The sequence below is a fragment of the Myxine glutinosa genome, chromosome 3 (genome assembly GCF_964187855.1).
Source record: "Myxine glutinosa chromosome 3, kmMyxGlut1.1, whole genome shotgun sequence".
In the NCBI taxonomy this organism is placed as follows: domain Eukaryota; kingdom Metazoa; phylum Chordata; class Myxini; order Myxiniformes; family Myxinidae; genus Myxine; species Myxine glutinosa.
Window position 1 is genome coordinate 188,790,378 of NC_136263.1, and position 24,152 is coordinate 188,814,529.

At 45.2% G+C, this 24,152-nt stretch overlaps 1 protein-coding gene across 1 annotated transcript in view; it reads right to left on the reverse strand.

Moving 5' to 3' along the window:
• The window catches only part of LOC137422956 (uncharacterized), a 243,066-nt gene that overhangs the window by 71,562 nt on the left and 147,352 nt on the right, over positions 1-24,152 (reverse strand). The window contains exon 10 of the mRNA XM_078773645.1: positions 23,271-23,426. Within this exon, the coding sequence (XP_078629771.1) occupies positions 23,271-23,426 (156 nt within the window). The remainder of the gene's footprint in view (positions 1-23,270; positions 23,427-24,152) is intronic.

Consider the following 24,152-nt stretch of genomic DNA (forward strand, 5'->3'; position numbering starts at 1 on the left):
AATATAAACTATTAATAAATGAACATCCAACTGTTTTTTCTAGAATGTAGTTTTAACACGAGCGATCAAGATAAAAAGAAAACCTATCAAGAGTTAGCGTTTGGAGAAATAGGTCTTGTATTTACTCGGGAAAGAGGGGAGGTTATGTTAACATCAAGCGGGGAATTTTTAATTCCATCAAAATTTTCAATGAAAGATAAATTATGTTTTGAAAAATTATTTTGGCCACCACACACTAATTATTCACGACTCGAACGAAAAATCAAAGCGGATAAATTGAAAAATTAAAACTAAAATGTTAAAAGTTTTTATTCTACTTAGAATAAAAACACGATGGTTGTTGTTCAAAAACAAGAGTTAAGAAAATATAAAGTCATTATGAAAGAGGGGGATGGGATTGCGGAAGGCATGCATCTTTCACCATACTATAAGGGTGAAGGTATGTTTCTTGGGAGAGGATACTATAAACCTACAAGAGCGTGGTGTAGGAGATCAATTTAGAAATAAAGGAGATGGGATAATTGATACTCTAATGGGTATTGGTTGAACTAATCTTAAGCATAAAGACCTAATTGGTTCAACCACTTCTGCTGGGGGAAATGTAGCGGGTGCTGTAAAGAGTATAAAAGATGCTCAAAAGGAGTCTCATAAATTACAAGGGATCAAAGAAATTAGAAAAGGTAAAACTAGACTAACACCACAAGAAAAACAAGAAATAATTAAGGTACTTGGGTCGGGTTTTCAAAAGTTTTAAATATTTATATTAAGCGTAAATATAATAAATTTTTTATTTTTATTTTTTTATTGTCATATATTTTTTATTTATTGTTATATATAAAGAATGGAAGCAACCAATAGTATTTATGATTTGGATGATACGATTATCATTTCAAACAACTTGAAAAGAAGATTATTATAAGGTAAATGCTGTAACGGGAACAGATTGGAATTCGACTGGAACAAAAAGTTGAGATAAATAATCAACAAACTTACTTGAATCTGGCTGATAGTTTCTTGTTGTGTAAATTTAAATTCACTAAGACTGCGGCTACCACAGGCGTTACACTCGTAAATGATTTCTTCTGGAAAATGTTTGATAGTATTCGTTTGTATATTGGGACATAAGAAGTGGAAGCGATTGACTATGTTTCCGCTACATCTGAAATGTTGAAATTTACGTTATATTCACATAGTGATAGATGGGGTAAAGCGTCTGCTGAAGGTTTTATCCCCAACATGTCAGTGGGAACAACTGAGGACCTCGGTTTTAAGCAAAGGAGGCTAATGTATAACGATGAAACAAAAGCAGAGAATAGTTTTACCATGGCTGTGCCCTGTAAGGGTATATTTGGATTTTGTGATTGTGATAAAGTTCTGTACGGGCTTAAAATTAGATTTCAACTACAAAGGAATGTTCATGAAAATGGATTGTTTTTTGGGGCTGCTAACGCTCTCGCTGATGATAAAAATTTTTATTATTAATGATCTGTGTTGGTATATTAGTGAATATACTCCCAGTCTTAAAAAGGAAGAGATGTTGAATAAAAGACTTAACTCAAAGACCCCGCTAAATGTATCATACCTTAAAAGGCAATGCCAACACGCTAAACTGAACACAACTACTTACACGTGGAATTTGGGTGTTTTCGAAGGAAAACCTCGATACCTGTGGCTCATTTTTAAGAAGCCAGATGACATTAACAGTACTGATAAGAATAATGCATTGTGTGATGATGCGAAGGTAAAACAACTTCGGGTTTCTCTAGATGGAATATTTTACCCTCGAGATAGATTGGAAATTAATTGGGACAATAATGATTATTCCGAAGCCTACAAGTCTTACCAAAAGGTGTGGGTGAATGTAACGGCAATATGGATCCAATTTTGGATATGACCACGTTTAAAAGTCTATATACAATCTACGCGATTGATCGAAGCGCTCAAAAGGAAACTATAAGGTCTAATCGAGTAGATACTTCCCTATACATTGAAAGAGTGGAAAGTGAAGAAGTTGATATGTATTGTTTGCTCCTGGAAGAAACAGAACTGCAGATTAATATGGATAATGGTGTTATGGCGAATAACACATAAATAATAAATATAAAATTTCTTTTCTCTAAATAAAATGAGCAAGGTACCAACTGACGTATATATTAATCAAACAAATCGCAATAAACTATCATCTTGTATCCAAAATCAAAAACCTTGTACGATTAATGTTCGTACAATTCAAAGAAAGGATGATATGAGAATTAGTGTTTTGCTCACAAAAGTGCAGGAGGAAAAACTAAATAGTGCCGGTTCACTTAGTTTTAAAATGTCAAAACCTATGTTGAAGAAATATTCGTTAGAGGAGACAAGAGGGGGGTTTCTTCCATTTCTAATTCCTCTATTTGCCGGTTTAAGTGCAGCGGGAGCTTTGACGGGTGGTATTTCAGCAGCGGTAAAAGTCGCTGACGAAAAGAAGGCCCAACTGCAAGCCCAAAAAGAAAAGAAAAGACATAACAGGGAGTTGGAAAAAGAACTTGGTGAAAGCGGTATAATTGTAGATTTTGCTGAAAGGCTTGAAGGTCTACCTGATAAAGCGAGGTCGTTAGTTGGAAATATGCTGGCTTCTATCGCACAGGCAGGTGTAAAACTAACTAAAAGGGGTAATGGGCTATATCTTTCCCATAAATAAAATCATAAATAAAATGGAGGAATGGTTTAAACATTTTGGAAAGAATACACCATCAAATATAGAACTCGGTAAATATTGTAAACAACTAAAACTCGATAACGGAAGTATTTGTATGAGGGATGAATTACCAAAGTTGCCTAAAAACACAAAGAATATTATTATGAATTTAGAAGATAATACTGGGAATGGGACTCATTGGACTTGCATTCATAATGGTCGTGAAAAGGTTTATTTCGATAGTTATGGGCTTCCACCGCCTCTTGAAGTAAAATAATTCCTACATCATGGTGTTTGTCAAACGTTTCAAATCCAAGAAGTAAATTCCAAATGTTGTGGACAATTATGTTTATATGCAAAATTTCACCTCAACAATAATGAAAAGTTTTATGATATTATTTTTTCTCTTATTAAAAATGACCTACGTTGGAAAATATGGTTCTATCTTTCAGGGATCTCAAGAGACGATTGTTGATTTATCAAATTATTATACAAAGGCACAAGCCGAACGACAGAAATATGATACAACTAAAAACATTAATATGAAAAATAATTACAAATTAACCAATTATCCGAGCCCCACAGATGACAATGACTTCGTGAGATTAGGTGATTTAACAAGATATTCCATGGCATGTTTTGATAAACAAGTAGAATTTACAGCCACAACGCCCGGTTCTCCAGACCATACACCTTTTCGTATTAAATTTAACGTGCCACATACAAGTAAACTTTATAAAGAGGGGGATATTGTTAATATGGTAATTGATAAATGGGGGTATGATATGTCTGATTTAGGGTATAATTGGTTCTTTTCAATAAACTTGGAAGACCTACAAGATTTTACTTGGTCCCGTAAAGAAGATTATTACCCACTTGGTGAGCATAATGATGTATGTGTGGAAACACAATTAGTAAACAAGAAATACATGAGTTAGGAAGTAAAAATATATATGGTGGCATAGCGATGATTTGTATGACAGAGGCAAGACAACTGGGTAACTATACAAAGTCAGGGAATACAAACAGATTTGGTGGTGGGAAGATGGAATGGTATTACCTGTCATATTATTGAGCTCCTGTATATTTCAAAAACATAAATGTTTATTTAATTTGAAATTATGTAATTTCAAATTATTTTTTATCAATTCTATGTATTCACTCCTCTTCCTTTACCCCTGCTTCCTTTACTATCTCTAATATCTTTGTTACCTCTGCTACCATCTCTGCTATACATACTTGCTGCCTTTGCTAACCTTTCCTCCTCTTCTATTGCTAGTTCTATTGCTTGTTGTTTTGTTGTTCTATTGCTTGTATTGTTCTATTGCTTCCTAGGAAGAAGGGGTATCTCCCATCCTCCTTCCCCTTCTCCAATTCCTGATCCATCTGACTTTCCTATGAAGAATTCAAGCCCCGCTTGGTTGCTGTCCCTATTTTTCCCCTTCTCTTCATCGTTCATATTCAACCATTTGTCTTATGCCTCTCCAATTGCTCCTCCACCTGTGTCACTAATGCTTCCTCCCTTGCCCTTGCTTCCCCCTCCCCTTTCCCTCCCTATACTGCCTTTGTTATTCTTTCTTCTTCCATTGTATTATCAATCCATGTTTTCACTCCTTCCCACCTCTCCTCTGCCCTCCTCTCCACTTCTGCTTCCTTCATCTTCTCCAAGGCGTCCATCTTCTCCAAGGCCTCCTTCATCTTCTCCAACTCATCCTTCATCTTTTCATCCTTCTCCTCCTTTGCCCTCTCCTTCTCCCTTTCTTCCTCATCTCTTTTTACCCTTAAAGCATCTCCCCAGAGTACATTATACATATATTCATCTGGGTTTTGAGCTACTCTTGTATTTATAATTATTTTTCTCATAATAGGGTACCAATAGGATTTGTTGACAGCTTCTAAAAGGGATTTATATTTCATAACTTTGAGGTCATTTGTATTCAATATTTTAAGCAGGTCTCTATTTGTGGGTTTTACAATATCTGTATATAGCCAATCCTTAATTACAAACTTTCCCTGTTTATGTTCCAATTCATAAGGAATTAAAAATTTTACTCCCTTTTCTTGCAAGTATCCTTGAATATCAACAGCATCATCTACCTAACTACTTCCCCGAAAACTCGTGCTTCCCTCGTCGTCCCTTTACACTATGCACTCCCTTTGTCTTTATCATCCATCTAAGCTACCTACGTCCCCGCTACAGTACAGGTGTCACTACTTAATTCTCATGTCCTTAAGGTCTTCTAAATCCCTTACAATTATCCTAGCCCTCCCTCGGCTAGCTTCGGTGCCCCATGGAGGAAACCATTGCTGGCACCCCCATGGGCCTATCACTGCCATCCCCCTAAACTAGTGCTCATGCCCCCCCCCCCCCCCCCGTGTGAGGAATGGTCAGTACCATTCCCCCATGTGGGGGACACTACTCCCCCCAGTCCTCTGAACTATGAGCCCCCGTCATTTGAGGTACTGGGTCCTGCCTCCAAGGCCAAGGCGATCCATGAGGGCACCTGCTCGCCTGTGTAGGGTCTCACTCGGTCGGCATGGACGATCCGAGGGAGGGCTCGTGGTACCATTTTGATCTTAATGACTATGTCACAAATTTGCGCCAGGACGACCCCCTGGCCTTGCCAAGGCGAGGTGAGTTTGGGACATCTGCCCTTCCGTCTCCGGGGATTGAAGAACCAAATCTTCATCCCCGGAGGATACTGGCTCCCCTGGCTCCGGTGGTCGTACCTGCGCTTCATCTTGGCACCCGCCAGCTGAAGCTGGCGGCGTGCGAAGGCATGGACCCTCTCCATGCCTTTCTCTAGGTGACGTGCATAGCCCTCCCCCGGTGGTCTATTAGGGGTTTCTGGCACGGGACCGCATAGCAGATCGGAGGGAGCCCGCAACTCACGCCCGTAAATGAGCAGCACTGGACTGCATGCATGCGGTGGCCCCGTGCTGGCTAGTTCTGTAGGCCATTAACAAATACGGGTGATGTTCGTCCCAGTCGTCCTGACGGGTGGTGGTGAACAGGGCCAATTGTTGGACCAGGGTTCGATTGAACCTTTCCACCATCCCGTCAGATTGTGGTCTCAAGGGCGTTGTCCGTGTTTTCCTAATTGACAGGAGCCTGCACACATCTTTTAGCAATTGACTCTCAAAATTTCGACCCTGGTGAGTGTGCTCTGTCAGGAATGGAGGTGAAAGTAGTGAGAGTGACATGGAGCGTGAGTTAGTTGTGACAGGTGAGCGAGGATGTACACCTGGGATGGAAGGATGCACACCTGGAATGGTAGAGCGTGAGTGGGAATGCACGCTGGAGTTGGTGGTGAGGCACGTGGTTGGGTGTGCGAATGAGAGCACACCTGTGATTGTCACAGAGGAGGTGACCGAGGAGGGGGCGCGAAGAGGTGTATTGGTGAGGTGTGCTACCAACGAGTGTGTGCCAAAGTGTTCGGTGGTCAGGTGTGTGACCAAGGCGGTGAGTGGAATGGGTGTACCTGGGTGTGTAAGGAACGGTACGAGGGGCATGGAAACGGCTGGATGTGTGAGCAAGGAACGGGCTGCGGGATGTAAGCGTCCAGGTGAAGCATCGATGTTAGACGGGGTAGAGTTTAGAACGACTTATAGCCGAAGCGGGCCCTCGGTGCGTGCCGGGCTTCGCGTGCCGCGAGCACTAGCGGGGATCCGAGCCTTATCGAGTGGTCGTACCTGCGCTTCATCCAGAGGCAGCTCCTCTGGAATCCCAAGCCAACATACAAATCCTTCCACGAAGTCCTGTGCCACAAACCCGACTTCTTCGTTAGGGAGGGCATAGGCATCCGGCCACTTGGTGAAATAGTCCATAACAACTAGGATGTACTTATTACCTTGGCGGGTGCGGGGTAGTGGTCCTAATATGTCCATGTTCACCCGCTCAAGGGGGGCCCCCACCTGGTGTAATTGAAGGGGGGCCCTCATCCTCCGTGCTCGTCCCTTTTTAGCAGTACAGGCGTCGCATCTGACACCAGTCCTGTATATCGCACCCCATATTTGAACTCGGTCAATTTGAACTCGGCCTCCAATACATTCAGAACTCCGCTGCCCGTCTACTCACCCATTCCTGGACCCGTGACCACATCACCCCCGTCCTTTACAAGCTTCACTGGCTCCCCATCCCCCAGAGAATCCAGCACAAAATCCTCCTCTTGACATACAAAGCCCTCCATAACCTGGCCCCATCCTACCTGGCTGACCTCCTCTCCAGACACACTCCCACCCGCAACCTCCGCTCTGCTGGTACCAACCTCCTGACCCCCTCCATCCAGACCAAATTCAGATCCTGGGGTGACAGGGCCTTCTCCATCGCTGCTCCCACCCTCTGGAACTCACTACCTCACACCATCAGAGACTCCTCCTCACTCACCACATTCAAACAATCACTAAAGACCCACCTGTTCAACACTGCATTCAACATTCAACCCACAGCATTTAACCCCTGACTATCTCTTCTCCTTCTCCCTCCTTTTGCTTTAAATATTTCCCTATTGATTCTTGTCTTTTTGCAATTGTTGTTTTCATGTATTGTTATGCATTATGTTTTCCACTCTGTCAAAGCGCCTTTGGGCTTCTGGAAAAGCGCTATACAAAATAAATGAATTATTATTATTATTATTATTATCATATTTACCCAATAGAACCTCTGGCGGACCCGAGATGTGGTCTTTGTTCTGCCCAAATGGCCGCGGGGCGGGTACCATGCACCTGCTGTAAAATGGTGGTCCTAAATTGCTCTGGGACTATCACCAGCCAGGAAGTTTTCTCAGAGGGAATCTCTACCCACTTGCGGTACAAGATGTTGTCTTTCAATTCCAGGGTTTGCCACTGAGCCCAATATGCCTTTGTTGGTGCCCCGAGGGGAGTGACCTCTTCCCCACTAGGTCTTCTCCCCAATCGAACCCATTCGTGCACCGGTCCCAGTACAGGATCCTCCCGCTGGGCCATGCTCCAAGCCAAAGTTCCAAATTCCTCATGTTACGGATTCGTCACTTCCGTCGTTGTGGTTTTCATCCACTGTAAGCATTTTTGGTTTGATGTACTATTATTGTTATCGTTTAAGTGAAATGGAGATAACTGTTTTCAAAAGGTAAAAAATTAGTGTTTTAAAAGAAACCGGAAACCGGATCGGGGCGAACCGGAAGAAGAAGAAGCGCAAGAAAAAAGCGGAGCAAGTGAGGTCGGGAAGAAAAAGCCGAGCTGCTTTGAGGTCTCGAGGAGACGCTGGCGAACTGGGGTCACGAGCGAACTTTGGGTTTCTTGGGAAAGGGATTCCTGTGACAGAGTTGTGATCGCTGTGACAGATAAACATGCGTGACAGGTTTTGCGGTTGATTCCGAAGAGAATCGTTGTTGGAGTGTAGGTATGCCTCCAGTACGTGCCCGTCAGCCATTTTGCCTCACTCCCGCCATTTCGCATCGCTCCAGCCTTTTCACCTCGCTCCAGCCATTTCACCGCACCCAGCCGTTAGCCTGGTATGCGTGTGTAACGTGGATTTTGATTGGGAATTTGTGGTTCTCCGTTTGGGAGCCGTTGAACGTTCATACCCGAAGGTGTGATTTCCCAATCACCTTTTGAGGGCATCTTTGCACCTCTTTGGCAGCGTTGACCGTCAGCCGAACTGGATTCTGCTCTCGATACGACATTTTTCTTGCGATCACTGGAGCATGGATCGACTTTGGCTTGATGCCGGGACAGAGACTTTGGGAATGTTCTTTTCGCTCACTTGGAGCACAGCGAGTTATATTGTAAGAAACTGATGGTACCATCATAGGAATGATATACTATTTGTTGTACAATTGATTAATATTGTTCTTGTGCTGTTATTCTTGTGTGACCTTAATACAATACTTGTTTTTTGATAATTGGTGTGGTTTCACCATTGGTCATTGACACACAGAGCAACACATCTTTCTGCCGTGACTCTTCGGGGCTCGGAGGTACCCCGTGACCGGGGTTTGGGGAGGAGCACGTAACACTCATCAGCGGTTAGTGGCAAGATTGGCCCTCTCACCCGGGTTGCACGGACTACGAGGGTAGGGGTGGGGTCTGCAAATTGTTCCGTCCTCATGTCGCGCACAAAATTTACAGTTTTCCCCCAAACAGGGACGTCGAGAGAGTTCGGCGGCATTCCCATGGGCCTTTCCGGCCCTATGGGTCACATTAAAATCGTACTGCTGCAACTTTTCCAACCACCTTGCAATTTGGCCCTCAGGTTCCTTGAACTGGAGGAGTCATTGCAGGGAGGAATGGTCAGCTCGAACCAGAAATTTCCGCCCGAACAAGTACGGGTGGAAATGGCTCATGGCAGCCAGCATAGCCAATAACTCTTTACGAGTGACGCAATAATTTTGCTCGGGCCTACTCATGGCCCGACTATAATACGCGATCACTCTCTCCACGACCCCGTGTCTGGGCCAAGACCGCGCCCAATCCCTCCTGGCTTGCATCGGTGTCCAGGGTAAACGTCCCGTCACTGGTGGGGTAAGCTAGAATGGGTGCGGATATCAAACACCCCTTCAATGCTAGGAAGGCCTCATTGCACTCCCTTGTCCAATTAAACCTCGTCCCCTTCTCCGTAAGCCGGTGAAGGGGCCTGGCTATCTCCGCAAATTTTGCCACAAAACGCCTGTAATAGGAGAGAGTCCCAAAAACCCCCGCAACTCTTTAACGTTACGCGGTGTGGGCCACTCCTCTACCGCTGTAATTTTGCCTGGGTCTGTTTTTACCCCCTCGCGACTGATGACGTGACCTAGATAGGCCACTTCTTTGGCAAACAAAGTGCACTTACTTGGACTCAACTTCAACCCTGCCTGTCTGAAGCACACAAACACCTGATCCAAATTAGCTATGGCCTGGGGAAATGTTTTAGCATGCAGCAGGACGTCATCCAGGTACACCAGGCATGACTGCCATGGCATGCCGCCCAGCACATGCTCCATCAATCGTTCAAAGGTGGCGGGGGCGTTACACAAACCAAACGGCATCACAGTGAACTGATACAGCCCTTTACCTGTGGAAAATGCCGTTTTTTCCTTCCCTGCCCTATCCATCTCCACATGCCAATACCCACTCTTAAGGTCCAAGATTGAGAACCAATTTGAGCCCGCAACGGCATCGAGGGCATCGTCAATTCTTGGCAGGGGATACGAGTCCTTTAGTGTCACATTGTTTAGTTGGCGATAGTCCACGCAAAACCGCGTGGTTCCATCTTTCTTTTTAACCAACACAACGGGTGACATCCAAGGACTTCCCGAGGACTCAATGATACCTGCATTGAGCATTTTTTCTACCTGTTCATCAGCTTCCTCCCTTTTGCTCCAAGGGAACCCTCGGGCGGGCTGACGAATAGGCCGGGCCTCACCGGTGTGGATCTGATGTTTCACCAGGCCCGTACGTCCAATATCCTCGGAGGACAAGGAGAAGATGTCCAAATGGGTGTCAATTAATTTGTGTAAGGCCTCCCATTGGGTCTCCTCCAACTTTACACTACTCCTGTTTACCATCTCACAAATGGGGTCGGGCCAATTCCTAGAGACTCCCTCCGGGACCGGCCCGGCTGGGTGTTCTCGCCCATCACTGCCGCGACTTCGTTAACTGGGGTGCAGCCGGCTATCTTCGTGCCCCGTCCGATAGTGCGTGGTTCTGTACTAACATTAATTACGCGGACGGCCACCACCGGCCCGTCCATTTTTACGAGGGTGCGGCCCACGACTAAACTCGGGACAGACTGCGCTGCCACCGGTTCGACCAGGCCGCAGGACTCCTGCCAGGTTGGGCGAGCTCGCCATCGGGCCGGAACTATGGCCTCGGGCCTTGGGGGAATGGTCACGGCCTCAGAAGCCTCTAGCTCCGTCCTCTCGGCCGTGCTCACCCCGTCCAATGGCAGCTCATCTATTCCCACTTGCAGGGTCCCCCGGGCACAAATCGATTTTACAATCGCTGGCAGTCAACAGGTCCAGCCCGATTAGGCATGGGTCGCACACCTCCGCCACCCAAACTTCTATTTCCCTTTTAACCGACCCGAACTTGAGGGTCACAAAACCACATCCTATGATGGGGGCCGTTACACCGGTAGCCAGCTGCAAACTATAATTTTCCAGACGCTGGATTTTATCCCAGCCGTCTGCACTCAAATTGAGGATCACAGGGCTGATGATCGTGGTGCTAGCTCCTGTGTCCACTACGGCGTCTACCCCTACGCCGGCAATTTTGCACCGAATCGTCAAGCTACCTGTACCAATTTGGCCACAATGAATGACCTGTCACGTCAATGAGGGCGCTTCACCATCCCCTACTACCGAACACGGCCCTGTATGCTCGGCACCTTCTAGTTTCCCGGGCCCTGGTGGGGGGGGGGGGGGGGGGGGGTGTCTGGGGTCGGCTAACCCGACCGGTACGAGGTGGAGTTGATGGCTCCCGGCTGCCGGGTCCATCCCGGCACGGGCTCTGCACTCCCGCGCACGGTGACCCATCCGGTTACAATTAAAACACCTCACCTGGTAAGGTGTGTGCCTCCGGAATTCCAAATTGCCCCCCCTGAAATCCCGAATTGGGGCACTTGACAGTGGCCTACCGCGGGCCACCGCTGGAGCCGCCTGCCGTGGTCCAGATCCCGCCAGGCGCTGGTCCACCAGCCTTCGGACCATGTCCTCCAGGTCCAGGCCCCTTTCAGGGGCGGACCCTCTCATGGGGCCCGCCACTAGCCACGGGCCCTACCTGTCACCGCCACTGCGTGACGCTCGCTCCCCCGGGCCAGGGGCCTCGCTGCTTCCCAACGGGCCGCAGCCTCGGCTGCCTGGCTCAGGGTCTGCGGGCGCCACATGGCGAGCTGTTGCCGAAGCTCAGGTTCCGAAAAGGCCTGGATAAAATGATCCAGCGGCAGGCTCTCTTGGGAGGTCGCGGCCATGTCCGCGTGTGCGATCCCCACTGCGCGGCGAATGTCGTATACCAATTCCCCGATGGTCTCCTGGGGTTTTCTTTTTCGCACCGCTAGCTGAGCTTTAACAAGCTCCCTCTGCTGTTCAACGCCGAAACGATTAATTAGGGCCAAGCGGAGTTCTGGCAGGGTGAGAGCACCTGGTGGTAAATCAGTCAGAACCTCCGCCGCCGCGCCACGCAGGGCTGCCACGAGGTGCATACCACCTTCGTCCGGGTTCCAACCGTTACCCCTACACACGTGGTCGAATTGCGCCAGGTACGCCCTCAAATCGCTCTTGCCGTCATACGGCGCGAGCGGAACCTTATGGCCGCCCGATGTTCGGACCCTGTGCGCCGCTTCCTGCGGGGTTAGTGCGGGGCCGAACCGTTCGGGCCCCCATAGTGCACTACCTCTCGGGGGCTCGCATGTGTTACCCGTCCCACTAAAGACTATCCCGGTCGGTGTCGATGCATGGGCCGCCTCTTCGCAACCCGCTACCCACTCCATGCTCGCACACCCGGGCGCGCACACACAGCTTTCGCACGACCCAGGCGCACACTCTTTCTCCACGCACTCCATAACAGTCGCACACCTCGCTATAGGCCTTTCACGAACGCACGGGTCGATTCCGACCCCCAAGCTCGTCGAACCTCCCCTCACACCAAACACATTTCCGCCATCATCGCCACTCACCTCGAGGCTTCTTCCTACACGCTTCTCCTCCAACACCTGTAAACTTTTTATTTGGTCAGCAAGCACCTCAACACGATGTGAACACAGACCTTGTACATATTCCATCACCTCCTCCTTTATTTCGTTTTTAGTCTCCCCCCATCTCTTCTTAAATTCACTCATCCCTTCTTCTACTTCCTCCAGCTTTTGCTTCACCCCTTATATCTCCCGGTGCACCCCCGCAATCTCCCCTTCTAAGACTATCCTGGTCGTCTCTCCATGTGTCCTCACCTCTCGTTCCCTCGTCCCCAACGTCGCTACCACGTCATCCAACCTCTGTCAGCCCCTCATGCACCATTTGACATTCTTTCTTTGTCGCTATAAGTTCCTTCTTTATTTCTTTTTGTGCTGCTTTCAGCCCCCCATCACGTCAGTATTCTTTCCCACTTGCTCCTTTAATTCCTGTTGTCCTACCGTCAGTTTTTCTACCTCCCGAGTCAATTCCTCTATACCCCCCTGTCGTCTGGCTGTATTCTGCCTCAACTCTCTCCCCAAGCGCTCCTCGCACCGCTTCACCTCGTCGCGTACCACCGCGACTTCCTCGCTCAACCTGCGCCTAATGTCCTCCCCCATTTTTTTTTTTCACCACCCATTTTGTTTTCCAACCCTTCCATGTTGCAACTTGCTTCGTCCCTCATGTCTTTCAATTCCCGGGTGGATTTGGCCCCCATTTCTTTCAATTCCCGGGTGGATTTGTCCCCCAATTCTTTCATTTGACCACCCATTTTGCTTTCCAATCGATCCGCCTCAAATTTTTATGGACGCCTGTATTTGAGCTAAAAGTAGTTCGAGGCTAATCCCGGCTTGCACAGCGGGCCCAGCTTCCGCCGCCACGTGCGAGGCGCCGCCATTTCCTTCGCCAGCTGCCGCACCCTCATCAATTTCCTCCTCTACCAACTGTCCCTGTTGGTCCTGGGTCATTAATTCCTCTTCTTCGACCCCCACCGGCATTTGACCGCTTTGGCCAGCCATGATACGAATATAATTTGGATTTTAAAAGAACTAAATTTCGTCCACTCGTAATTTGGAGCACGTGAAGCGCACTCTAGGTCCAATTATCTCACACTCCCAGACACCAATTTGTTGCGGCCAATTTGTCCAAAAATTTTTTTCAGGGTTCAAATCCCACTCCTGACTACCAATTTGTTGCGGATCTCCCGAAGCCCATTCCCGTTCCAAAGAGGGGATTAAACCCCTTTTTTCCCCCCTGGGTCTTCGTGTCCACGAGGCCGAATCGCCACTTCCGGAGCAAACGTGAAAAAGGGTATCGGGTCAACGTCGCACGTACCTTTAACCCACACTGCCACAAAAGCAGGGACCGAACCTCGCACAAGCCACGCTTAATCGAGTACGCCGAGCGGTATGCGTATCACGTGACTCGTGCCGTTACTTTTATGGAACCCGATTTGAGCAGTTCCAGTCGTACCATTCGAGGCCAATTAATGGAAGGGACGGGAACGGTCAAATCGGAGGAATAACACGATTTATTATTTATGTACAATGATTTGCAGAAGGAAAGGGGCCACAGAGCAGAAGCTTAATCAATCTTAACTTACACCAGACACAGGGCCCACTCACGCACATGGGGAGAAGAAGAAGAAGAAGTTCGCGCGCCAAATGCGCTTTGCCGTCGGTCGCTCCGGGGCAGCTCGCCCGGCGTGGCTCTCTGGCGGTCACGGCACGTATGCAGGAGAAGGCAGGCAGGAGGAGATCGCGCGTCTGTGGCCTGGCACGGGTCATCTTCTCGAGCCGCGCGATTAATACAGCGCAGAGCGCAGGGCACGGGGCATGGGGAACGTTTGTGTACAATCTCGATAATCGGCAATTCAATGCACTCGTTCTGCGGCGCGTTCTCGTGTTCTCAAGCTCAACTCAACTCCACTCCACTCACCCTCACAGGGAACTCTCGTCTCACAGGGAACTGAGGTGGAGGAGCTCAGAGCAGGGGTATATGGCTCCGCCCCGGCCTTACTCGAATGTTCCAAACCCCACCTCTCATCGTCGTGGTTAGCCACTCCCCTCGAGCCCTGATTGGCGGCTCATTGCTTACTAGACAGGTCCATGCCAGGCAGAAATGGCGCCGTTTTCCAGTCAAGGTTTTCTCAGTGGATTTATATACTTTTGATCATACTCTGTCGAATAAGCTTGTGGGCCACCCTGAAATTTGCCTCAAATCCAAGATGGCGGCCAAAAATCCAAAATGGCCACCAGAATAGCTAAAATAGTATTTCTGAGAGTTGCTTTTACCCATAGATGATTTTTTTTCAACTGATTGTGGCCTATTATGATAAAGAAAGATAACTCAGTCATAACTCAGCCATAAAAATTAACAATCGGTACTTTATTAACAAAATGGCCGCCGGGCAACTTCCGTATTACTGAAACTGCTATAACTTCAGTTCCGAGTGTGATATGATTATAATTTTGGTGTCCAGTCATATGTTTTTGGGGTCAAGGAATCCATATTTGTACTTTTTATTTCAGTGAAATCATTGGTTCATAAAGAAATCTAAGATGGCTGCCAATACTGGCCACCGATGTGGCAGATTCAGTCATGTCTTGTGCTCCATAATATATATTACAATACATTTTGATTCAATTTCTTGGTTTCCAAAGTCTGGTTATCCATTTAGTTGGTTTATCATGACACTAGCTCAATAGATCATCCCCTAAATCATGGATGAACAATAAATCCAAGATGGCTGCCGCTGAACGGCTCCTAGTCAGTTTTGCTTCGTCTACCAAACTACACAGGTTTATAAAATGTATCTGAATTCCCATTCAATATGATCCCCGGCTTTGGTTATGCTTTGGGAAAAATATGTTGTTCAAAAGGCACATAATCCTCAGTTACTAAGATCAAGATCAAGATCACTCTCTTCACTCTGAAAGTCTGAATAAAGTCCACAGGTATCCGAAGAAAGTTGTTCCATGGTGCTCTCCGAATTAAGGCTTAAGGACGTATCAGCAATGTTGTGCCTCATAGCAGCTGTAAGGGAGAAGAGCATTGAAACACACCTGGCAGCAGAGAGAACGCTTCTTCCAAAGTGCTTTGCTTTCGGGCACATCAACTATGCTAGGTACCTGACATTCCAACACGTCAATCTCCAAAATCTGAAGGTGAATCACAAAGATGCCTGGGATGATCTGTTGCAAAATGGATTCGGAGGGTCGATGACTGGCGAGCCCTTTTCTACGATCCATGGGGACTTGATCACTGAGACCACAATCAACAGAGAGGTTAAAGTCCGGGGTGGTCCAATGCAAGGCGGTTACAGTACCAGCAAGCAGACAACAGATGCGTTCATAAAAACGAGTCACTTAATGGCAAAGCTCAGAGGAAGATTGAAGGAAAGGTTGCATATCCTGACCTCTTCAACTCACAAGGAAACAACAATAGGGGCACGGAGGCAGCATGACAACATGGTTCGCAACCTAGTCATCCAATTGGATAAGTACTTTGACCCTTTTCTGATTGGTTCTGCGCGTCACATGAAAACTGGAGTGGAAATTAACCAAGGTATTGTCAGTGGATTGTTGTCATCAACCGAAGCAGGAGAGAAACAATTCCAAGACTTTGTTAACCTTAGACTCAAGGCTACTGGAGAAGGCAGAATGAACATTTTTGACAGGATTGTGAATCTCAAGATCAAAACGGGCATGGAGAAGGTCAAGAAAAATCCAAAGGCAGTGAACGTTCTCAAGGAGGATCGACAAGCATTTGGTGTGTTGGTAGGAAAGGCAACTACCCCTGAAGAGGCACATTCACACCCCCTGACAACTATTCCACTTGCCCTTGCCACACCAGAACGAGACATTCGACAAGGTTCTAAAGCAGCGCTGAGGAACTACCTTATTGAGGAATCTTCATCAACTACAGAGGAACCGCCAAATAGAAGCAACTGGCTGATTGACGGAATGGCAGCTGTAAAGTCAATCCCGGCTCAACAGACTTGGGGAGAATACACTGATGCCCTATTGAAATTCTGCATGCCACCAAGCCAGTCAAACCCAAAACAGCTTGGGATCATATTTGATTCCTACTGTACGTCCACTACAAAGGAGTTAACCCAACGACGCCGAGGGATCTCTGGTAGAAGAACCCACATCACAAGCCCCGAGCAGAGTATGCCCAGAGGCAAAGATTGGGACGCATTTCTGCATAATGCTGAAAACAAGACTGAGCTGATTAAATTTATGGTCACTTACTTCAAAAGTGATTCAGTCAGATCGAAACTCAGAATTCCACTCACCGTGACAGAGGAACAGAATACATGGTTGATCACGCAAACTAAGTTTGAACAACTTGAATCCTGCAACCATCATGAGGCTGACACCAGGCTTGTTCTTCATGCAAGCAAGTGCGAAGGTCCGGTTGTGATTAAGGCTTCAGATACAGATGTACTGATCCTCTTGAGCTATGCCTATTCTGTCTGCAAACCACCACAAGACTGGTTCATGAAGATTGACCATTGGTACGTCAGTGTCAAGAAACTAACGACTCATTTTGGAGATGAAGTGTGTCAAACTCTCCCAGCATATCATAGCATTACTGGATGTGACACGACATCATTCCCATTTCGCATCGGCAAAATCAAGCCATTGAAGAAGATGTTGAAACAAGAGAAATCCCATCTACTCTCTCAGCTGGGCAGATCAAATCAATCTTTTCAAGATGCTACCAGTGCTAAATGCTTCTTCAGAACCTGCATGTATTCTGGAAGTGAACAAGAAAGCTTTGTTGAAACAAGGATCCGAACGTACAACACTCAAAAGGTGAAATCTAGTTCCAGCATCCTTCCAGACGAGAGTAGCACCAATGAACACCTCAAGAGGAGTGACCTTCAGGCATGGGTGTGGTACCAGTGTCTCAAGCAAAACATTGAGTATCCTTCTATCACTGACAGAGGATGGGAAAATACAGATGATGGTATCAGGCCAATATGGTTTACCTGCCCGCAACTCCCTCCAAGCCTCTCCAAGAAAAAGAGCAAGAAAAGACAAATTCAAAGTAAGTATACTAAAAATATATCATTACTTTGATCATTGCTTTTCGTTCCTGTCATAAAGTTCCTCCAATGTATTCCCACTGGCAGTGCATTCATCCAGATTAAATATGTGTAACCTTCCACTTACAGGTCTCGCGGAGTATGATGCAGATTTAGAAGATGCAGTAGAAGAGAGAAGCCAGCCTTCAAGGAAGAAGAGACACAGGAATACAAGCAGAAAACATGTACAAGACGGTGAAGTTCACTGTAGAGAAAGAGAAAAGCAAGGTAGATAAGTCCAAAATGCAATCGTAATTTTGTTATTTTTATATGATTTACTGTTTTCAATCCCGACTATATCCATTCACATTTTTTATAGGTATCGGTGGGGCAGAAGAAAGAGCAGAAGAATCTGAAGTTGATGAAGAGTACCAAGGAGATGGGGAAAATTCGGAGAGCACCATGGAACAACTTTCTTCGGATACCTGTGGACTTTATTCAGACTTTCAGAGTGAAGAGAGTGATCTTGATCTTGATCTTAGTAACTGAGGATTATGTGCCTTTTGAACAACATATTTTTCCCAAAGCATAACCAAAGCCGGGGATCATATTGAATGGGAATTCAGATACATTTTATAAACCTGTGTAGTTTGGTAGACGAAGCAAAACTGACTAGGAGCCGTTCAGCGGCAGCCATCTTGGATTTATTGTTCATCCATGATTTAGGGGATGATCTATTGAGCTAGTGTCATGATAAACCAACTAAATGGATAACCAGACTTTGGAAACCAAGAAATTGAATCAAAATGTATTGTAATATATATTATGGAGCACAAGACATGACTGAATCTGCCACATCGGTGGCCAGTATTGGCAGCCATCTTAGATTTCTTTATGAACCAATGATTTCACTGAAATAAAAAGTACAAATATGGATTCCTTGACCCCAAAAACATATGACTGGACACCAAAATTATAATCATATCACACTCGGAACTGAAGTTATAGCAGTTTCCGTAATACGGAAGTTGCCCGGCGGCCATTTTGTTAATAAAGTACCGATTGTTAATTTTTATGGCTGAGTTATGACTGAGTTATCTTTCTTTATCATAATAGGCCACAATCAGTTGAAAAAAAATCATCTATGGGTAAAAGCAACTCTCAGAAATACTATTTTAGCTATTCTGGTGGCCATTTTGGATTTTTGGCCGCCATCTTGGATTTGAGGCAAATTTCAGGGTGGCCCACAAGCTTATTCGACAGAGTATGATCAAAAGTATATAAATCCACTGAGAAAACCTTGACTGGAAAACGGCGCCATTTCTGCCTGGCATGGACCTGTCTATACCGGCCACTCCGCCTGCAGCGCCTCCCTTCGGCCTCGCCATACTTGTTCAGGCCTGCCACGTGGCATCCTATCGCCAAAAGACCGCCCTACTAATGGGCCTGCTCAACGCAAAACTAACACAGGACAGGACTACGCTTACATTCACTAATAAATAACTGAACTATCACGAGGCTTCATGTTGTGGTGCGTCTACCTACGAGGGGGAATTATCCTTTATTCCAAAACCACAACAATATATATAAAAATGGCACTGAGTTATGATAATTGTGACATTAAAAATATAATTTTTGGAACACCTAAATATTACAACTGTAATGGAGCTGAATCTTGCAAGATATCAATTAAATATAAATATTCAGATGAAAACATTTTAAAACTATATATTGAAACACCAGAGATATTTTCTTGGGGGATTAAACCAAACTATCACAATAGTATGGATAATAAAACTATTGGATCATTTACTTTCCCACTTATTATGATTAATTCCCGATCATCTACACTATCTGAGAAAAGGAAAACTATTAAAATATTTGAGGCGATTCTTTCATCAGTTTAGTCATATGTAGTAAGAGAAACTAAATTTAAAAATCCTCTTTACATAATAAATATATTTTGGCGTAAGTGTGATGAGAGAGCATCTACTTGGAGTGGTTCACTCACCATGTACCCCAATCTTTTGGTAAACCACAAATAAGATAGAAAGGAAAATTCTCTGATAGAGATTAAAACGGCGTTTTATAAGAATAACGATTGTGGAGATAATATTGATTATAGTTTACCCCCCTCAAATCTTGAGGTTTGATACAACAATTAAGTTATTTGCGCAATTGAGGTTTCTCAGATGCTGATTGGATGGCATGGGTTATTCATTCGGTTGAAAGTTGATGTTGTTGTTAAACAAATATTTGATAAAACGGGGAGTAAACGAATGCTTAACATTAGCAACATCTAGTTAATTATATGAAGATTGTAATCATAATACTGATTGCAATCTTGGGCTTATGAGGCATTTTTGAAAATTGTGAAAATCATGAAAAGCTAAAATCTGGAAAATAATTAATTAATTGATCACTTCCGGTTTGAGCTGAGTCACTTCCTGTTTTGTGGTGAATCAGTTTCGGTTTGGAGATCAATTCCTCATTTTGGTGAATCAGTTTCGGTTTGGAGATCAATTCCTCATTTTGGTCCAGAAGTCTAAATTTTAGTGAAAATCGTGAAAATGCGACATGTGAAATTAATTTTTTTTAGGAAAATGCGAAAATGAGGAATTGTGAAACTAATTAATTAAATAATAAGTTTAGAGCGAGTTTGAGTTCTGAGAACTTTTTGAATGAGTGGTCTGAGGTGGCCTGGCCCAAAACTCTCCTTTATATACTACTCTTGGACGTCATGTCAACTGATATGCCACCGCCCACATTATAACATTATAATACTTGTACCAAGTTTGATTTAAATCCATTCAGTTGTTCTCAAGTTATCACATTTTTACCCTGACATGACCTCTGACCTTTGATCTGTTGATGCCATAATCCAATCAGTTATTCTTTGTATCATGACTAGACTACGGATTTTTATGTTAAGAAAATAGGCCTTTTATGTTTTGAAAAGCGGATTTTTTTTTTTTTTATGTGAAAAAATCCCGAAATATTTTTTTCCCCCCGTTTTATTCATTTTTTATTATTACCAAGTTTTTCAGAAATCGGTCAAAAAAAGAACAAAAAATGGTAAGCTTTTTCCTGCACAACATTAAGCACTCTGGGCGAGTAAACAGGTAAAAAATGACGTTCAGGTACCTTTATTGCAACCGCATTGTTTGATAAGTAGAGGACTAGAAGAAATTGACAAGACCCTTTTAGGAACGGTTAAAGTAGGTGTTTGAAATCATTATCTTGGTAATGTTCTCCTTGGTGAGGCGGTGTCGGCGGTCGGTGAGGACGTTTCTGTAGACGGAGAAGGACCTTTCCACGTCGACGCTGACGATGGGGCAGTACCTCAAGAGGGGGATGTCAGCAAGCTTGACTCCAGCCGGCACACCAACCTCAGATCCGTGCTGATCTCCATCCAGGATCAAAGCCACTGTCCTCAGCACACCAATGTCGGGATTGCGCTGCAGCACCGCCTTGAACTTGGTGAGCAGGATCTCCTTACGGCAGCCTCGGATCTTTTCGAGCTCCTCCTTGGCCTGATCAAGGAGCTGGAAGGCCTTGGCCAGCTCCATGCCGGCCTCCTCCAGCTGCTTAAGGATCTTCGGGATGAACGACACGTGGGCATTTAAGAAGACCAAACTGAGCTTGATGTCCGCCTTTCCGAACAGGTCCTTGGCACTCCGGATTGCCATCGCGTCGTCATCGTTCAGCTGGTCCACAATGTCCTTGATGGCCTCGAAGTGCTCGGCGTAAAACACCGCGGCGTCGATCCACGTCCCCCACCGAGTCAGAATGGGCTCCGGGGGGAGAGAAAGATTGGGCTGCTGCTCCTTCCAAAAGACAACACGCGACGGGGCTTTGACGAACACCTTCTTCGTCATGGCAATCAGGTCGTTGACGTCCTTGAACATTTCTCGGACTGTCTCGCAGACACGGTGGAGCGCGTGGGCAACGCAAGTCACATGCAGCAAGTCCGGGAAGAGTTCCTTCAGGGCATGGCCGGCCTTGATCATATAGGCCGCGGCGTCGCTGACGAGGACCTTGAGGCACTCCGGCTTGAAATCAGGCCAAAGATAGCGCAGCGTGTCATTGACTGCACGCACGATCTCCCCGGAGTTGGTCTTCTCCAGAAACATGCACTGGACGAGGTGGGGACGAAAGTACCCCTCCTTGGACAAGCGTCCCACGATGATGTTGGCCACATATCGACCTGCCGAATCGGTCGTCTCGTCGACGGACAGCCAGATGGGCTGCTGTCCGAGGTCGGCACGGATCCCCGCCAAGGCCTCGTCGTAGCACTTGTCGAGGTAGTGCTTTCGAATCCAGCTTTCATCGGGGATCTGGAGAGTGATGTGCTTCTCCAGGAACGACCGGAGGGCAGGGTTTTCCAATTTCGACCATGGGATGCTAGCGGCCAGCATGGCCTGGCACAGCTCCTGAGCCACGACGTCGCACTTGTGCCTCTTTCCGCCACCAAAGTCCTCCATGGTGGCTTGCATGACCGTCCTCTTCTTCTTCAAGGCCAAATTGCTCTTGTGGCGGTCTCCTCGGACATGTTGGGCCAGCTCAGACTTCTGCTTCGCCCGGAAAGTCTTTTCACAAGCTCGACAGAAAGCCGTGTCACTCGACACGTACTTGAAGGTGGCCCCATCGCCGCCAGCGTTGAATTCCTTCAGCCACTTGTCACGAAGAGCAGCACTCATCTTGATAGGAGACTTGTTCACACTTTGTGTACACTCTCACACTGTAGTACACCGCCTCACTGCTGTACACGCTGGGGACGCAACGCACGCAAGTGGACACAACGTTTTGTTTTTGAGATCGAACGCAGTTAAAAATTTCGATCGCAGTTTAAAATTTCGAAAAATTCCCTAATTTTTTTTAGCGTTGCCAGACATTTTCGACCAAAAAGGGCATTTTATTTTATTTTTCCCGAAAAAGGGCGAAATTCTTTTTTTCTCCGAAAATAGCAAAATAATTTTTTTGCGCGCAAAAAAGCCGTTTTATGTGAAAAAATATTTTTTATTTTTTCACATAAAAATCCGATGTGCAATCATGACATACTTATACAAAGTTTGTTCAAAATCCCATCACTTGTTCACAAGATGGCATCGCAACAAAATTGTTACTCAAAATGACCTGACCTTTGACCTCATGACCCCAAAATATAATCAGTTCATCTTTGCATCATAATATATAATTATACAAAATTTGATGAAAATCCCATGACTGGTTCACAAGTTAGCTCGGTAATAACATTTTTACGTGATGGGACGTCTGACATTTGACCTCTTGGCTCCAAAATATAATCAGTTAACCTTTACATCATTATACATACCTGTACTAAGTTTGAATTAGATCCCTTCAGCTGTTCCTAAATTATCACGGTAACGAAATAATTGCAACTTAACATGACCTTTGATATTTGACCCCTTGACCCCAAAATCTAATCAGTTAATCTTTACACCATTGTGCATACCTGTACCAAGTTTGAATTAGATCCCTTCAGCCACTCAAGTTGTAGACCTATTACAGACTTTAACCTTTGACCTGTTGACCCCAAAATCTAATCAGGTCATCTTTCCATCATACATACTTGTACCAACTTTGGCCAGAATCCCATTACTGGTTCACAAGTTATCACGGTAACAGGATTTTTACCGAACATGACTTGTGACCTTGTGACCCCAAAATCAAATTGGTTCATCTTTACCTCATTATACATTCCTACCCCAAGTTTGACTAAGATCCCTTCTGCCATTCTCAAGTTATCGCGGTAACGAAAACCTATTATGAACGGATGGACAACCTGAAAACATAATGCCGCTGTCGACGGAGGCATAAAAAAATGTTTTTTCTGTGTCTGTGGATCTTTAAGCTCGTGATTGTTTTGTGAGATTAATACCAATGCAAAATTGATTTATTTATTTTTTCTTACCTTTTCCCACGTCTCAATCATCAGAAGACGCTTCATTGTATTGAAGTATTGATGGCAGCCGTCATACTTCAATGGTAGTTTCATCATCTCTGCATTGAATGTCTTCTCACCTTCACAATTGCCAGAACGCAGTTTGCTGAGATCCCAGCCAAGAATCTGGCACAATGTAGGACGACATTAGTCCAATGGAACAAAATCTACTGTGGGCTCTTTTGAAAGAACTACATAGGTTCTGCACTCATGCAAGAAAGCAGTGGTTCTAAAAGAATTCAAAGTATATTAAAAATAATTTTACAAGATAAATTCTCCCACTCAAGTTTGGAACGAGAGCACATCTGCCCCAAAACACAGCAACAAGCAATATTACAACCAAAGCCCTGTCACCAATAAAATAACGAAGGATGTCATTGCTCAACAGACAGATAACATGATAAGTAAACAAACAAGAAAATAAAAAACAAAGTTAATGAGTCTTAGAAATACAACAAACAAAAAATATGTTGTGCATTGCACGATACTTACGAAATCCCTAAAATAAGTTGTTGGCCTATGATGACCTCAAAAATACTTGGTGGTTGAATTTAGTGTCGAGATATGCAAATCCTCTTAAAATTTCAAATCACAGATAAAAATTTAGGATTTAAAAAATCTGGCCTATGTTGACCTCAAAAATACTTGGTGGTTGAAGTCAGTGACCAGATATGTAAATCCTCTTCAAATTTCAAGTCAATCGGATGAAAATTGGAGACAAAGTTGGTGACCGTTGGCCTAAGTCGACCTATTGACCCCAAAAACAATAGGCTTCTGGCTTATGACCAACTCTACCATTTGGTGAAGTTTCATGAAGATCGATTGAAAATTGTGACCTGTAGGCGACTGACA